Consider the following 17,670-nt stretch of genomic DNA (forward strand, 5'->3'; position numbering starts at 1 on the left):
TTCTCAATGAAATGTTAACTACAAAGTAGTCTATGCCTACCTAACATAATAATATCCACTATATATACAAAAGTATGTGGACATCCCTTCAAATTAGTGGATTCGGCTATTTCATCCACACCCGTTGCTGACAGGTGTATAAAATCGAGCACACAGCCATGCATTTTCCATAGACAAACATTGGCAGTAGAATGGCCTGTACTGAAGAGCTCAGTGACTTTCAACATGGCACCCTTCAACAAGTAATTTCATGACCTCAGCTCCATCAAACACCTTTGGGATGAATTGAAACGCTGACTGCAAGCCAGGCCTAATCGCCCAACATTGGTGCCCGACCTCACTAATGCTCTTGTGGCTGAATGGAAGCAAGTCCCTGCAGCAATGTTCCAACATCTAGTGGAAAGCATACTTTTGGTCATATAGTGTATCATGATTATTTGCGTCAATCCAGTGGTGATTTGTTTAGCAAACTCTGTAACCACTTGTCTGCTACAGAAAGACCAATAACCAAGCAAGTCTCTTGCTGGTGTGCACTTCAATTAAAGGGTATGTACACCCAACATTTCTTAGATTTTTGCCAAACCTCCAAATGTTGTCTCCTGATGTAGTTTAAGCATGGTTGTGGACTTAGAACATCCAATTGTGTTGTTTTTCTATTTAAAAACTGTGATTTTGAGAGTGAAAATCTAAAATAAATTAAATCTGAAACCTAAGAAAACAAAATGGAGAACATTTAAACCGATTTTATAGGGCCTTACATGTGCAAGACATGATTGTGTGTATCAGATGGCACCATACCATAGGGCGGCAGCTAGCCTAGCAGTTAAGAGCGTTGATCCAGTAACTGAAAGGTTTTAGGTTTGAATCCCCGAGCCGACTAGGTGAAAAATCTGTCTGTTCCCTTGATCAAGGCACATAACCCTAATTGCTGCTGTAAGTCACTCTGGTTAAGAGCGTCTGCTAAATGACTCAAATGTAAAAATGTGTGTGACTGATACTTTTTGTGTCTGTAGGATGAGTGTGTGTTAGAGCCTGGTTTACGTGAGCGTGCCCAGAAGCTCTTCCAGGTTCTCCTGCGCTACGCTACAGATCTGCTGGTGTGGGAGGAGAGCTATGAGCTAGCAGCAGAACTGCAGCCCAGGTACTAGCCTATTTCTAATGATAACCATAGCACTAAACTTATCCACATTACACCAGTAGTTTTAAATCCAGAATGACATTCAATGTGATTTCTCATAGGGTGAAGGAGGACACATACTACTGTGTACTGTACAACGATGAGCACCACTCATATGATCATGTGATCTACACCCTGCAGCGCTCTGTTCAGTGTGACCACAGTGAGGCACATACTCACACAGCCCTCATCGACAAAGAGGTACTGTCTGCAGGCATTCTCTGCCATCTGGCATTCTTCATTACTTTCTTTAATTTATAGCATCTAGATATGTCAATAAAGGGGGAAAAAACGGAAAACAAACGTCTTCTGCTGCAATGTTGAACTCTCGTTGTTATTATAGCTATGCACTTGAAATTGATCATTCTCTTTTGAATGCAGGGTCGCCGGGCAGTGAAGCGAGGGAAGCTCCGGTCTTGCCAACAAGCCAAGGACCTCATCAGGGTAAATCATAGCCTTTTATAAAACTGCAAAATGCTAATTTTGCCATAGAACACTGGAGGTGATTTAAGTTCTGAGTCAGACGTCTTACCCCTGCTATATGCTGTGTTGTTGTAGTCCCACGTTGGACTACATCTCCCTGCAGCCACTGACCTCTAACCTATGCTGTATTCTGTTGGGCTTTTAGTCCCACTCGGAGCACATCTCCCTGCAGCCCTTGCGTGTGGAGATCCTCCACTCTGCGGTCATGGCCCACCAGAGCTTTGCCATGCGATTGGGCGCCTGGTTTCAGCAGATCATCGGCTACTCAGTGGGGTTCAGGCAGGTGTTCTGCCAGGTGGCTCTGGAGCCCAGCTCAGAGGGGGACCAGCCCAGCCTCATCAGCCGACTCATGCTGCACGACTCCAGGCTGTACAAAGGCAAGAAGACCTTGATCCATACTCCAATCTATCTCTACATTAAGATGCACCTCTGTTTTGCCTCCAGTCCATCACATTCAAGCCCATTCTCTTCTTTCCACCAGGAGCCCGCAAGTTCATCCATGAGTTGATCTTCTGTAGCCTGCTGATGGAGACTGAGTACAAGAGGCGCTTTGCCATTGAGTTCACCAAGGTATGTCAGTAGTACACTGATATGTTTAAAATAAATGCAACCTTTACATTACAATTATGTGGCTAACCTATACTGTACGCCCAACCCTTTTGCCCTAACTGTCTTTCAGCATTACAAACAACTGCAGAAGGACTACACACTTGATGACCATGAGAGGAGCATATCCATTACAGCTCTATCTGTGCAGATCTTCACCGTACCCACTCTGGTGAGAGCGATGGCCATCCATGTTATATAAAATAAACATTTGCCAGGCTTAGCTCACATACCACTCTATCCTTCTCTCTCTCTCTCTGTTCAGGCCAGGCAGCTGATTGAGGAAGGGAATGTGATCAAGGTGATCATTGACACCGTCATGGAGCTGCTTTCGGAGCACCTGGATGCCAACCATCGCTTCCACTTCCAGGGGTACAACTCAGACAAGTTCTTCCGGATCCAGGTGATCTTCCACGACCTCAGGTGGGTGTGACATACTACTCAGCTTAATCTCTGACATTAGGAATATGTCTCTTGCTATAGCTGCCTGATGCTTATCCGTAATATGAAAGTGTTCTACTCCACAGGTACATTCTGATCAGCAAGCCCTCTGTGTGGACTGAGGAGCTGAGGACCCAGTTCCTGGAGGGGTTCAGGGTCTTCCTGGGGCTCCTCCACTGCATGCAGGTACACTCAGTCGCTTTACACTCTGGAGTAACCGTCGGGCGTTACAGCTTTTGTATTGACTTGCAGCCTTTGCCTCCATCATGAAATGCATCAGATGGTTGTTCTCTTGGTAGGGTATGGAGGAGGTGAAGCGGCAGTTTGGTCAGCACATCGAGGTCGAGCCTGAATGGGAGGCTGGGTTTTCTATCCAGAGACAGCTACGACACATCCTCGTCATGTTCCAGGACTGGTGTTCATCTGATGTAAGTCCGCACGCAATTCTTTTTAAAATCCCCAAATCCCTCAATCTCTGATAAATATGGAAAAGTGTATGTTCCTGTGTACTTGACTGGCATCTCTGCCCATGCCCCCCCCCCCCCCAGGAGACTGTTCTCCTCCTGTCCTTCAGGGAGTGCCACAGGGCGCTGATGCGCTGCAATAACCAACCCTTTCAAAGCGAGGCCACAGACTACTACATGTGTAAACACATCCTCCATGTCAGCCCATACAAGGTGTCCCAGGAGCCTGTCAGCATACACCTGCCCATCTCCAGGGCGCTCGCTGGTGAGGAGAACCATACTGTCCATCTGTCTGCCCCTATGGGCCTTGGGAAATTGCTCTGTGTTGGGACAGTAGTTGGGGTTGTGTAAATGAAGATGGCGTTATGGAAATGAAGATCATACAGCATGCTATTGGTTATTAGGGCCGGGACGAGACCATTACTGCAATATTTTTTCCCCATGGAAAAAATGAAAACACAAAGCAGACAACTCTTTGGTCCTTTAAAAACCTGCTGTATGTAAAATATTGTGTACTATAGCTTGGAAAATAAATACATGTGACTTTGGATGACAGCATAATGTTTGTTTCCAACATTAGGGCTGTTTTCCTAAAGAAGTAACATTTCCTAAAGAAGTTATCGCGATACTGGTATCGTCCCAGCCCTATTGGTTATGCTGTCATTCCACCTTCACGCTAATGTTCTTTGGAGCATCTTGAGTTTTACGGAACCTCTAATACCAGTTCCTTATGATCCCCAGGCCTGTATGTACAGCTGTGTTATACAGGGGCAGTCAAACGCCTCCACGAATTCCTGGATCCAGTAAGTATCTGTGACAAGTGAAAACTCACTTTAAATCTTTCCATCGGTTTTCTTGTGTTTCATCTGTCGGTAGTCAGTAAGAATCAGCTTTGTATTTGCAGACTATCTTCTTCCCACTGCTGTTGCTAAATGACAGGGCCGTCTATGTGTTACAGGAGAGCTGTGACTTCACCTGGTTTGCGGAGCACCCTCTGCGCTGTGTGGTGCTGGCTGCCCAAGTCTCAGCTGAGATGTGGCGCAGGAACGGCCTCTCGCTCGTCAGCCAGGTGAAAGGCGGGATGTGATGGCTTGGATGGGCTGATGGTGTCAACTGTTGCTAAAACTGGAACTTTTCAAGAATTGATTTCACATTTTGTGATTGCTTAAATGTCAGTGTTTCAATGTAAGATGATTTGTCATTTCCAGGTGTATTATTACCACGATGTAAAATGCAGGGATGAGATGTTTGACAAGGATGTCATCATGCTACAGGTTAGTGTTTTAACAGCAACATTGTTCTGCGCTCCCCTCCCTTTTTATTCTATTGAGTCTCCTGACTACCACTACATAATCGGAAGTCTCCTCTCAAAACTTTTTACAGATTGCCGCTTCCAAAATGGACCCCAACCACTTCATCATGCTGATCTTGCAGAGATTTGAGCTCTTTGATGTGTTCAATGGAAGTCTCGCAAGCAAAGACCAAGTAAGAGAGATCATCGACTATTGGTTCAAATAAATAATTATTACATTTCGGAAAAATCGTAAATTAATAAAATACCAATGGTCCTGTTCAGGAACTGCTGAAACAGTGGAACCGGTTAACAGAAGAAATGCTCTACCTCCTCATCATCATTGTTGGTATGTCCCTAAGCTGCTTTCTAAATAACATATCTACTTAAGTAAATGTCTGGCGAAATCCTAATATGTAGTTAGTAAGTTGACTGTGTATAGTGACATCTCGTTGGCTAGATGATATAGCAGTTATTGATTATGTTGAAGGGTGTCTCATTCTGTATGTCATGCACCCTGTGTCCCCAGGGGAGCGGTATGTCCCAGGGATCAGTCATGTGACCAAAGAGGATGTGACTATGAGGGAGGTGATCCACCTGTTGTGTATTCAGCCCATGGCTCACAGCAGCCTGGTCAAGGGCCTGCCAGAGAACGTGAGAATGTGGACCTATACTACTCCTCTAAAGGCTCACACAGACTGTACTATTTTAGCCATCTTATACCAGGATTTTGCCGTCCCAGACAAAATGTCCACGTCGCGGGCAAATTCTTAGGTTGTAAACGATTGTTGGACGTCTTGGGCCATTCAGTGTGACAGGGTCTAGGTCTGCCGATTTTAAGTACCGCTACGTGCAGTCGTAGACTCCGACAAAGTTCTGTCATTGTCAGAAATGTTTAGCTTTTATTGTGTTTTGTGGCGGCTATTACGAGCCGATCTCGGTGACTTGACCAATAGGAACACGGTTGACCCTGAGTATGCACAGAGTAATACGATTGAATAGTCAGATTAATATAATATCTCAGTTTAAACGTTTACATGCTTTGCAAGAATACCGATTTCCCTAATAATCTTTACATGACACATGAAGTCAAGCTACCTGATGGAATTTTGATAAATGCACAATCGCCAATCAAAGTATACGTTCTACCACAGCGGCCATGTTATCTTTGGGAAGCATGTTTTATTCTGATTTCGGACATGCAACGTTTGTATGTGAACTATTTCTAAGATGCATACTTTCAGTTTTTCCGAACTCACTTCACTCGCGCATAAGAAGTTCCCACTAGGTAATACAGCTTTGAGGTCTTAATTTAAGGTTAGGTTTAGACATAATGTTAGCAGTAAGGTTAAGGCTAAGATTGAGATTCAAATCTGATTTTAAAAGATATATTGTATAGGCAGGGCTTATGACTTTGTGGCTGTGTTAACTAGTGACGACCACAATAAGAGGAAGGCTTGAGCTACTGGTTCTGACACATACGCAGATCAAATACACCACTGCAGTTGATGTAACCTATGTTGGCTGACATAGCCTAACAAGCCAATCGCAGAATGTAATGACTACACTTAAGCAAATGGTACTATCTGGCCAAGTTGCTATCAAGATTAATAATTTGGTAACGTCGCACAGTGTGACATGTAATAATCCTGAGAAAAAAGAAGAAACCGGCACACTGCTCTTGCTAGTATCACTGCTCTTTAATAAGCTTTACGTATCGGCCTGAAGGCCTTCGCCAGAGTTCTTATAAAGCTTAGTAAGAGCAGTGTGCAGGTTTCTTCTTTTTTTCTCATGTTATTCAATTGTTACCATGCAACAAAGATGGCTCAGATGTGCGGGCGCCTTTTGAATTTTGAATCATATGTAATAGTCCTAAAAGACTTGATCCGATGTACAGTCTGGGAAGGCCTTCACCACAAATGCTGTTACCACTTTTATACTGCAACAATGTACTTTTTTTGTTTATAGGAGAGCCATGAAACTGGCCTGGAAACTGTCATTCCAAAAGTTGCCACCTTCAAGTAAGTGTAACACTAAGGTCATCTTGACCATAATAATAATAAATCATAATAATACATCAAAATAATAAATAACGTTTTCAGCAGAGAATAACGTTTGACAAGCTTTTTCACTGACCTGTTGATCCTCCCATTTAGGAAGCCAGGTGTTTCTGGACACGGCTTGTATGAAGTGAAAAAGGAGTGCCTGCCGGAATTCAATCCCTTCTTCTTTCACTATTCTAAATCTCAGCATAGCAAGGTATATGTTGGTACAGAGGCTACATACACATTTATATTTGTTTTTCCAAAGCCATTTTTCCCTTGGCTGCTGGCATTTGCTAATGTATAACCTTGTGACCCCTGAACTCTGTGCTCCAGGCAGAAGATGCTCAGAAGAAGAGAAGAACTCAGGAGGGCAGTGACAAAGGTGAGATGGAACTCATAATCATATGTTCATACAAAGGAACAGTGTTATTATGAGCCAATCCCTGTAGGTGATTCACTATTTGCTTATGATTCATCACTGTCTCTCTGTCCATGCCCAGCCCTGCGTCCCCCTCTCCCCCCTCCCTTTTGCCCAGCCTTCTCCAGCATAGTGCAGCTGCTGTGCTGTGACATCCTCATCCACATCCTCAGACGAGTCCTGCAGAGAGCTGTGGAGGACCGGGCCACCTACTGGACAGAGGCCATGATCCAGAGGGTACCTTTCGCATGTATTTCTCTCTCTCTCGCGCTCTCTCTTTCTTTTTTATATGAACCATATTAACTGTAACTGTGTGTGCCCCCCACAGTCCCTGCACCTTATAGGCCAGGGTCTGTTGGAGGAGAAGGCCCAGTTGGGAGCCAGCACTGTGGAGCAGGTCACCTTTGACTTCAGCCTCAAAGCTCGCAGTGAGTGTCCTAGAGATACTACTTTTTGTCTTTAAATATATCACTTGGATTATTCTTGGTTTAGGGTACAGTTCATATACATTTGTTCTTGAGACATTTTCTGTTTCTCTACTCGCTCAGCGATCGGCTCCGAGCATAGCAAATCTGTGTTCCACCTCCTGTCCAAGATGACGGCTCTTCCTTCCTTGGAAGCCCAGAAGGATATGATTAAGTGGACACTGCAGGTGGGTTAACTTCATTGTCTTGTTAAGAGATTTGATCATCTTTTTTCAAAGGAGATTTTAGACAGTTTACAGTACAGCTTTTTGTTTAAATGATCATATTTCTCTTTCTGGTAGATGTTTGAGATGGTGAAGTGCCTTAGGGAGAAGTCCAGTCCAGCAGCCTCTATGAGCGTGGAGCAGACCAAGCCAGAAGAGGTAAAAACAGAACATGGGTCATTTTTACACCTTTGTCATGCAACATTTCTGCATTGAAGAATCCTCACCCTCTGTCTATGTCTGATTGGTTGACTCAGATCGTCCCTGACAAAGACAAAGCCGAGCGGAAGAGGAAGGCGGAGGCAGCCAAGCTCCATCGCCAGAAGATCATGGCCCAGATGTCGGCCATGCAGAAGAACTTCATTGAGTCACACAAGATGCTATATGACAACATGCCAGAGAGTTCCCAGGGGGAGCCTGTGGCCTCCAGAGAGAGGTGAGGAGGATGTAGGGGGAGCTGTTGGCCGTGAGGGAGACTATAGAGTGTTGCCTTTCCTTTAAAGACATGCTCCGGAACTTTGCCGACTACAAAGTATTTTTTAAACCTCTCGCTTTGGGCTGGATGTGTCCATGTGTAATTCATACATGCATAATTACCTTCTTACCTCAATTAGCCATGATATCCCTAGTTTGAAAGCTACAGTTTTTCTGAAAGCTGCGTTGTGCCATTTTCCCTACATTTTCTCTCACGTGGTCCAGCCCCCTAGCAATTTGAGTTCTAGCCAATGACCTTCAGCCCCTCGCAATTTGAGTGACAGCTAGCAAGATGCATACGCAGCAGAGCGAGAGAGAGCAATGAAAAGGGTTTTTTGGTGACCACTTTTGGCTCGTGAGCGCTACGTTCAGAACTACTGGCTGAAAAGTATACAAAGTACTGGAGAATCTCTTTAATAATATACTCTAGCTTGCCTAGTAGTACCTCAAGTTTACTGCAGGAGGGAGAGTCAATTCAAATTTGAATTGGGTTGATTGCTTGATTGAAGGTTAGTGATTAGGAGAATATCTATAACTGATTTAAATGAGTAATTGTGCTGTCATGTTTCTTCCTCCTGTCCTGTAGCTGTGCCATGGAGCTGGGAGAGTTGTGCGTGGCTGTGGGGCCTCAACGGGGCTCCACCCCGGCTGAGAGGGAGGTGCTGACCTGCATACTATGTCAGGAGGAGCAGGAGGTCCAGGCCCGATCTCCAGCCATGGTGCTGACTGCCTGTGTCCAGAGGTCAACCGTGCTCACACAGTGCCGGGGGAAGACTCTGGCCAACAATGGTTAGTTCCCTTTTCAGTCTCCTCCATTTGATCTCGTGTTGTACACAATACTCTCTGACCACTGTCATCTCTTTTTGCGTTACTGTTGATATGATTAAAGATGTTAATGTGTTGTTCTGTGTGACAGAGACCATGTACCCCCTCTTCATGCCACCTGACCTGGCTGTGGGGACTCACACTGGCAGCTGTGGCCATGTCATGCACGCCACCTGTTGGCAGAAGTGAGTCACTGCAGTCACGTGTATCAATGAATCATAGGGATGATGATTCTAACATACTATCTTGGGCCTGAAGACCTAAAGATAGATTTGTTTTTGTTCTGTGTGTTCTAGGTACTTTGAGGCAGTCCAGAACACCACTCGGAACCGGCTCCATGCTGAGCTCATAATTGACCTGGAGAACGGGGAGTACATGTGCCCGCTCTGCAAGTCCCTGTGCAACACTGTGGTTCCTCTCATCCCCTTGGAACCACTCACACTCAACTAGTATGTCTTCCTTTTAGACTTTATTGCCACTTCCTAAATGACTGAGTTTAGATACGTTTTTGGAGTATCCATAAAACTAAATCTGGTTTATGGCCCAGTAGTGAACATATCAGTTGTAACCGACCTGTCCCTTGTGTCCTGTCTGCAGTGAGAATGCAGAGCTGGTGGGACAGCTCCTCACCCTCCCTCGCTGGATCCAGATCCTCTCTGCCAGGATCAAAGGACTCAAGTCTGTCACTCGTGGACCAGGTAAAGACAGCTGTGTGATCTCACAAAGTCATCTTAGTGGAGAGAGCCCAGTGCTTTTGCAGGTGTGACTCCATTGTGTTTGTGGTCCAGAAAGCAGCGGTGAGACTATCAGTGACGGAGACACTGCCCTCTGCGGGGAAGGCGAGCCAGACTTCCGCTCCATCCTCAGCTTTGGAGTAAAAGAGCCGTGAGTCACTCACTCACTCACTCACTCACTCACTCACTCACTCACTCACTCACTCACTCACTCACTCACTCACTCACATACACACACACCCATCTGCTCTTAATGGTTTATTCAAATGTTTCTATAGTGCACGACACACACTGACATCATTTCCATGTTATTGACAGTGTACTATATTATGTATCCACTCACTACATGCTCTGTAATGTAATCAGTACTTGTTGATCTTCAGGAGGAAATACTCTGACAGCATAGCGGAGATGCTGGTGGTATGTGCCACCACGGTGCACAGGGTGGGGCTGCAGACGGGCCCTAACGAGCTGTGTCCCGCCGTGCCCGTCATGTCCTGGAACACCTGTGCCTTCACCATCCAGGCCATTGGTCAGTCCCACCGACTTTCGACCTCTATCTGTTTCTTTTTCCATCCTTTTTCTAGCTGAACTAATTTTACCATTACTCAGTATGTTTTTTCTTTTCTTCTTCTCCTAACAGAGAACTTGCTACAGGAAGAGGATAAGACACTGTTCGGCTCTTTACAAAACAGACAGGTAGGTCAGATAGATTACAGAGGAGGGACTGTGTTTGACCAGTTTTCACCTTCACAGTAACTCTGCTTTCTTTTTCAGCTTGCGGGTCTGAAGGCTGTGGTTCAGTTTTCTGCAACCCAACGCCTCAAGAGCTCCCAGGCTGTCATTCAGAAGCACTTCACAGACATGTTAGGAGGTACATGTTCAAACACCACCCAGCACACGATATCCATCCACCTAACATTCTAAACTAATTTTGTGTGATTTGGTATTTTATGTAATATTTGATTTGGTTGCCTCTCTACAGCCTTGCTACCCACCATGAGTTCAGAGAGCACACCTTCTATTCTAGAAGTAGACTTCTTCCACCTTCTGGTAAGTCACCCATCAAATCAAATTTTATTAGTCACATGCGCCTAATACAACAGGTGTAGACCTTACAGGGAAATGCTTACTTACGAGCCCCTTTTTTAATTATTCATTTCACCTTTATTTAACCAGGTAGGCCAGTTGAGAACAAGTTCTCATTTACAACTGCGACCTGGCCAAGATAAAGCAAAGCAGTGTGACAAAAATAACAGAGTTACACATGGGATAAACAAACGTACAGTCAATAACACAATAGAAAAATCTGTATACAGTGTGTGCAAATGAAGTAAGGAGGTAAGGCAATAAATAGGCCAATAGTGGCGAAGTAATTACAATTTAGCAATTTACACTGGAGTAATACATGTGGAGATGAGGATGTGCAAGTAGAAATACTGGTGTGCAAAAGAGCAGAAAAATAAATATGGGGATGAGGTAGGTAGTTGGTTGGATGGATGGGCTATTTATAGATGGGCTGTGTACAGCTGCAGCGATCGTTAGGCTGCTCTGACAACTGACACTTAAAGTTAGTGAGGGAGATATAAGACTCCAAGTGATTATTTTTTTTTTTTTAAAGCAATTCGTTCCAGTCATTGGCAGCAGAGAACTGGAAGGAAAGGCAGCAAGAGGAGGTGTTGGCTTTGGGGATGACCAGTGAAATATACCTGTTGGAGTGTGTGCTACGGGTGTGTGTTGCTATGGTGACAAGTGAGCTGAGATAAGGCGGAGCTTTACCTAGCAAAGACTTACAGATGACCTGGAGCCAGTGGGTTTGGCGTCGAAAGTTAAGCGAGGGCCAGCCAACGAGAGCGTACAGGTCTCAGTGGTGGGTAGTATATGGGGCTTTGTGACAAAACGGATGGCACTGATAGACTGCGTCCAGTTTGCTGAGCAGAGTGTTGGAGGCTATTTTGTAAATGACATCGCCGAAGTCGAGGATCGGTAGGATAGTCAGTTTTACGAGGGTATGTTTGGCAGCATTAGTGAAGGAGGCTTTGTTGCGAAATAGGAAGCCAATTCTAGATTTAATTTTGGATTGGAGATGCTTCATGTGAGTCTGGAAGGAGAGTTTACGGTCTAGCCAGACACCTAGAATATGTGGACAACTACAAATACCCAAGTCAGAACTGTCCAGAGTAGTGATGCTGGGCTGGCGGGTGCGGGCAGCGATCAGTTGAAGAGCATGCATTTAGTTTTACTTGCATTTAAGAGCAGTTGGAGGCCACGGAAGGAGTGTTGTATGGCATTGAAGCTCGTCTGGAGGTTAGTTAACACAGTGTCCAAAGAGGGGCCAGATGTATTCAGAATGGTGTCGTCTGCGTAGAGGTGGATCAAAGAGCGACATCATTGATATATATATACAGAGAAAAAAGTTGGCCCGGGAATTGAACCCTGTGGCACCCCCATAGAGATTGCCAGAGGTACGGACAACAGGCCTTCCAATTTGACACACTGAACTCTATCTGAGAAGTAGTTAGTGAACCAGGCGAGGCAGTCATTAGAGAAACCAAGGCTGTTGAGTCTGCCGATAAGAATGTGGTGATTGACAGAGTCGAAAGCCTTGGCCAGGTCGATGAAGATTGCTGCACAGTACTGTCTTAAATCGATGATGGTTATGATATCGTTTAGGACCTCAAGCGTGGCTCAGGTGCACCCGTGACCACTATGCAATCTGGTTTCTGAGCTAGAGTGCAGTTTAACCGACAGTGAAGTAAAAAAAAAAACAATATATACAGGGGGGGTGCAGGTACAGAGTCAATGTGCAGGGGCACCGGTTAGTTGAGGTAGTATGTACATGTAGGTAGAGTTAATTAAAGTGACTATGCATAGATGACGGAGAGGGGCGGGAGGGGGGGGAAATGTGAATAGTCTGGGTAGCCATTTGACTAGGTGTTCAGGAGTCTTATGGCTTGGACCTAGCCTCTTGGACCTAGATTTGGCACTCTGGTACCGCTTGCCTTGTGGTAGCAGAGAACAGTCTATGACTAGGGTGGCTGAAGTCTTGGACAATTTTCAGGGCCTTCCTCTGACACCGCCTGGTATAGACGTTCTGGATGGTAGGAAGCTTGGCCTCAGTGATGTACTGGGCCGTTCGCACTACCCTCTGTAGTGCCTTGCGGTCGGAGGCTGAGCTGTTGCCATACAGGTCAGGATGCTCTCGATGGTGCAGCTGTAGAACCTTTTGAGGATCTGAGGAACCATGAGAAATCTTTTCAGTCTCATGAGGGGGAATAAGTTTTGTCGTGCCTGCTTCACGACTGTCATGGTGTGCTTGGACCATGTTAGTTTGTTGGGGATGTGGACACCAAGGAACTTGAAGCTCTCAACCTGCTCCACTGCAGCCCTGTCGATGAGAATGGGGGCGTGCTTGGTCCTCTCTTTCCTGTAGTCCACAATCATCTCCTTTGTCTTGATCACGTTGAGGGAGAGGTTGTTGTCCTGGCACTACACGGCCAGGTCTCTGACCTCCTCCCTATAGGCTGTCTCATTGTTGTCGGTGATCAGGCCTACCACTGTTGTGTCATCTGCAAATGTAATGATGGTGTTGGATGCGTGCCTGGCCGTGCAGTCATGAGTGAACCGGGAGTACAGGAGGGGGCTGAGCACGCACCCCTGAGGGGCCCTTGTGTTGAGGATCAGCGTGGCGGATGTGTTGTTACCTACCCTTACCACCTGGGGGTGGCCTGTCAGGAAGTCCAGGATCCAGTTGCAGAGGGAGGTGTTAAGTCCCAGGGTCCTTAGCTTATTGATGAGCTTGAGGGCACTATGGTGTTAAATGCTGAGCTGTAGTCAATGAATAGCATTCTCACATACAGTGGGGAGAACAAGTATTTGATACACTGCCGATTTTGCAGGTTTTCCTACTTACAAAGCATGTAGAGGTCTGTAATTTTTATCATAGGTACACTTCAACTGTGAGAGACGGAATCTAAAACAAAAATCCAGAAAATCACATTGTTTGATTTTTAAGTAATTCATTTGCATTTTATTGCATGACATAAGTATTTGATCACCTACCAACCAGTAAGAATTCCGGCTCCCACAGACCTGTTCGTTTTTCTTTAAGAAACCCTCCTGTTCTCCACTCAATACCTGTATTAACTGCACCTGTTTGAACTCATTAGCTGTATAAAAGACACCTGTCCACACACTCAATCAAACAGACTCCAACCTCTCCACAATGGCCAAGATCAGAGAGCTGTGTAAGGACATCAGGGATAAAATTGCAGACCTGCACAAGGCTGGGATGGGCTACAGGACAATAGGCAAGCAGCTTGGTGAGAAGGCAACAACTGTTGGCGCAATTATTCGAAAATGGAAGAAGTTGAAGATGACGGTCAATCACCCTCGGTCTGGGGCTCCATGCAAGATCTCACCTCGTGGGGCATCAATGATCACGAGGAAGGTGAGGGATCAGCCCAGAACTACACGGCAGGACCTGGTCAATGACCTGAAGAGAGCTGGGACCACAGTCTCAAAGAAAACCATTAGTAACACACTACGCCATCATGGATTAAAATCCTGCAGCGCACGCAAGGTCCCCCTGCTCAAGCCAGCGCATGTCCAGGCCCATCTGAAGTTTGCCAATGACCATCTGGATGATCCAGAGGAGGAATGGGAGAAGGTCATGTGGTCTGATGAGACAAAAATAGAGCTTTTTGGTCTAAACTCCACTCGCCGTGTTTGGAGGAAGAAGAAGGATGAGTACAACCCCAAGAACACCATCCCAACCGTGAAGCATGGAGGTTGAAACATCATTCTTTGGTGATGCTTTTCTGCAAAGGGGACAGGATGACTGCACCGTATTGAGGGGAGGATGGATGGGGCCATGTATCGCGAGATCTTGGCCAACAACCTCCTTCCCTCAGTAAGAGCATTGAAGATGGGTCGTGGCTGGATCTTCCAGCATGACAACGACCCGAAACACACAGCCAGGGCAACTAAGGAGTGGCTCCGTAAGAAGCATCTCAAGGTCCTGGAGTGGCCTAGCCAGTCTCCAGACCTGAACCCAATAGAAAATCTTTGGAGGGAGCTGAAAGTCTGTATTGCCCAGCGACAGCCCCGAAACCTGAAGGATCTGGAGAAGGTCTGTATGGAGGAGTGGGCCAAAATCCCTGCTGCAGTGTGTGCAAACCTGGTCAAGAACTACAGGAAACGTATGATCTCTGTAATTGCAAACAAAGGTTTCTGTACCAAATATTTAAGTTCTGCTTTTCTGATGTATCAAATACTTATGTCATGCAATAAAATGCAAATTAATTACTTAAAAATCATACAATGTGATTTTCTGGAATTTTGTTTTAGATTCCGCCTCTCACAGTTGAAGTGTACCTATGATAAAAATTACAGACCTCTACATGCTTTGTAAGTAGGAAAACCTGCAAAATCGGCAGTGTATCAAATACTTGTTCTCCCCACTGTAGGTGTTCATTTTGTCCAGGTGGGAATGGGCAGTGTGGAGTGCAATAGAGACTGTATCATCTGTGGATCTTTTGGGGCAGTATACAAATTGGAGTGAGTCTAGGGTTTCTGGGATGATGGTGTTGATGTGAGCCATGTCCAGCATTTCAAAGCACTTCATGGCTACAGACGTGAGTTCTACGGGTCAGTAGCCATTTAGGCAGGTTACCTTTAGTGAAGGAAGTTAGTGTTCTGTTTGATGCATACAGTAGGTTTTCCACACGCTCTGGGGATAACCAACCTTTCTTTGTGTGTTGTCAGGTGGGGCTGGTGCTTGCCATTCCAGCGCTCTACCAGGAGGAGGCGGTAGACCTGCAGCCCTCTGCTGTCAGCTCTGCCTACAACCACCTTTACATCCTGCACCTGGTCACCATGGCCCACGTGGTGCAGGTCCTCCTCTCCTCCACAAATGACACCGCAGTGTTTGGGGGAGAGGAGGGAGAGGCGGAGAGGGCAGCAGCAGAGCTCTATGCCGCTGTGTCACAGTGTACCAGCGGGTAAGAAGGAATGCTGTCTTTTCTCTGTATTTAAAAAAAAAAAATGTATATACGCTACTGGTCAAAAGTTTTAGAACAATTACTCATTCAAGGGTTTTTCTTTACTTTTACTATTTTCTACTTTGTAGAATAATAGTGGAGACATCAAAACTATGAAATAACACATGGAATCATGTAGAAACAAAACAAAGTGTTAAACAAATCAAAATCTATTTAATATTTGAGATTCTTCAAATAGCCACCCTTTCACTTGATGACAGCTTTGCACACTCTTGGCGTTCTCTCACCCAGCTTCATGAGGTAGTCACCTGGAATGAATTTCAATTGACAGGTGTGCCTTGTTAATTTGTGGAATTTCTTTCCTTAATGCATTTGAGTCAATCAGTTGTGTTGTGACAAGGTAGGTGTGGTATACAGAAGATAGCCCTATTTGGTAAAAGATCAAGTCCATATTATGGCAAGAACAGCTCAAATAAGCAAAGAGAAATGACAGTCCATCATTACTTTAAGACATGAAGGTCAGTCAATACAGAACATTTCAAGAACTTTGAAAGTTTCTTCAAGTGCAGTCACAAAAACCATCAAGCGTAATGATGAAACTGGCTCTCACAAGGACCGCCACAGGAATGGAAGACCCAGAGTTACCTCTGCTGCAGAGGATAAGTTCATTAGAGTTACCAGCCTCAGAAATTGCAACCCAAACCGGCTGCGCCATCGTGCATAAATGTATTTTGCCCCCCCACACCAAACGCGATCACGACACGCAGGTTAAAATATCAAAACAAACTCTGAACCAATTACATTAATTTGGGGACAGGTCGAAAAGCATTAAACATGTATGGCAATTTAGCTAGTTTGCTTGCACTTGCTAGCTAACGTTAATTTGTCCTATTTAGCTAGCTTGCTGTTGCTAGCTAATTTGTCCTGAGATATAAACATTGAGTTGTTATTCTACCTGAAATGCACAAGGACCTCTACTCCAACAATTAATCCACACATATAACGGCCAACCGAATTGTTTCTTATCTCTCCTCCTTCCAGGCTTTTTCATCGTTTAACTTATATGGTGATGGCATCAAAACGTTCATTGTATTACCACGACTACCGGCAAAACAGTTCGTCTTTCAATCACCCACGTGGGTATAACCAATGAGGAGATGGCACGTGGGTACCTGCTTCTATAAACCAATGAGGAGATGGGAGAGGCAGGACTTGCAGTGCGAACTGCGTCAGAAATAGGAATGAGTTCTTTTTTAGCCCTTGGCGTCGCAGACGTGTCCGGTCTGGTCAGCATGTTAAAGTAACAAGACATATCAACATTTCCTGTTCAGAGGTGACTGTGTGAAACAGGCCTTCATGGTTGTATTGCTGCAAGAAACCACTACTAAAGGACACCAATAAGAAGGAGAGACTTGCTTTGGCCAAGAAACATGAGCAATGGACATTAGTCCGGTGGAAATGTGTCCTTTGGTCTGGAGTCAAAATTGGAGATTTTTTGTTCCAACTGCTGTCTTTGTGAGACGCGGTGTGGGTGAACGGATGATTTCCGCATGTGTATTTCCCATCGTAAAGCATGGAGGAGGAGGTGTTATGGTATGGGGGTGCTTTGCTGGTGACACTGTCTGTGATTTTTATTTAGATTTCAAGGCACACTTAGCATTCTGCAGCGATACGCCATCCCATCTGGTTTAGGCTTAGTGGGACTATAATTTGTTCTTCAACAAGATTGTGACCCAACACCTCTAGGCTGTGGGCTATTTGACCAAGAAGGAGAGTGATGGAGTGCTGCATCAGATGACCTGGCCTCCACAATCCCCTGACCTCAACCAAATTGATATGGTTTGGATGAGTTAGACTGCGGAGTGAAGGAAAAGCAGCCAACACGACTTTTGGAATAGCGTTCCAGGTGAAGCTGGTTGAGAGAATGCCATGTGTGTGCAAAGCTGTCATCAAGGCAAAGGGTGGCTATTTGAAGAATCTCAAATATAAAATAGATTTAGATTTTTTTTTACACTTTTTTTG

The 17,670-nt window shown here is 45.2% G+C and overlaps 1 protein-coding gene across 1 annotated transcript in view; it reads left to right on the top strand.

The window, feature by feature from the left end:
* The window catches only part of ubr1 (ubiquitin protein ligase E3 component n-recognin 1), a 44,273-nt gene that overhangs the window by 20,756 nt on the left and 5,847 nt on the right, over nt 1–17,670 (top strand). The window contains exons 5-38 of the mRNA XM_071365976.1: nt 1,014–1,141; nt 1,240–1,378; nt 1,559–1,621; nt 1,806–2,037; nt 2,142–2,230; nt 2,340–2,438; nt 2,532–2,689; nt 2,794–2,893; nt 3,007–3,135; nt 3,256–3,436; nt 3,913–3,974; nt 4,130–4,240; nt 4,380–4,445; nt 4,555–4,656; nt 4,748–4,811; nt 4,992–5,116; nt 6,431–6,483; nt 6,619–6,721; nt 6,841–6,889; nt 7,008–7,162; nt 7,254–7,353; nt 7,474–7,577; nt 7,692–7,772; nt 7,871–8,049; nt 8,674–8,876; nt 9,004–9,097; nt 9,209–9,361; nt 9,510–9,610; nt 9,701–9,797; nt 10,030–10,178; nt 10,290–10,345; nt 10,424–10,520; nt 10,632–10,699; nt 15,413–15,648. Of these exons, the coding sequence (XP_071222077.1) occupies nt 1,014–1,141; nt 1,240–1,378; nt 1,559–1,621; nt 1,806–2,037; nt 2,142–2,230; nt 2,340–2,438; nt 2,532–2,689; nt 2,794–2,893; nt 3,007–3,135; nt 3,256–3,436; nt 3,913–3,974; nt 4,130–4,240; nt 4,380–4,445; nt 4,555–4,656; nt 4,748–4,811; nt 4,992–5,116; nt 6,431–6,483; nt 6,619–6,721; nt 6,841–6,889; nt 7,008–7,162; nt 7,254–7,353; nt 7,474–7,577; nt 7,692–7,772; nt 7,871–8,049; nt 8,674–8,876; nt 9,004–9,097; nt 9,209–9,361; nt 9,510–9,610; nt 9,701–9,797; nt 10,030–10,178; nt 10,290–10,345; nt 10,424–10,520; nt 10,632–10,699; nt 15,413–15,648 (3,926 nt within the window). The remainder of the gene's footprint in view (nt 1–1,013; nt 1,142–1,239; nt 1,379–1,558; nt 1,622–1,805; nt 2,038–2,141; nt 2,231–2,339; nt 2,439–2,531; nt 2,690–2,793; nt 2,894–3,006; nt 3,136–3,255; nt 3,437–3,912; nt 3,975–4,129; nt 4,241–4,379; nt 4,446–4,554; nt 4,657–4,747; nt 4,812–4,991; nt 5,117–6,430; nt 6,484–6,618; nt 6,722–6,840; nt 6,890–7,007; nt 7,163–7,253; nt 7,354–7,473; nt 7,578–7,691; nt 7,773–7,870; nt 8,050–8,673; nt 8,877–9,003; nt 9,098–9,208; nt 9,362–9,509; nt 9,611–9,700; nt 9,798–10,029; nt 10,179–10,289; nt 10,346–10,423; nt 10,521–10,631; nt 10,700–15,412; nt 15,649–17,670) is intronic.

Source organism: Salvelinus alpinus, chromosome 25 (assembly GCF_045679555.1).
Source record: "Salvelinus alpinus chromosome 25, SLU_Salpinus.1, whole genome shotgun sequence".
Classification (NCBI taxonomy): Eukaryota; Metazoa; Chordata; class Actinopteri; order Salmoniformes; family Salmonidae; genus Salvelinus; species Salvelinus alpinus.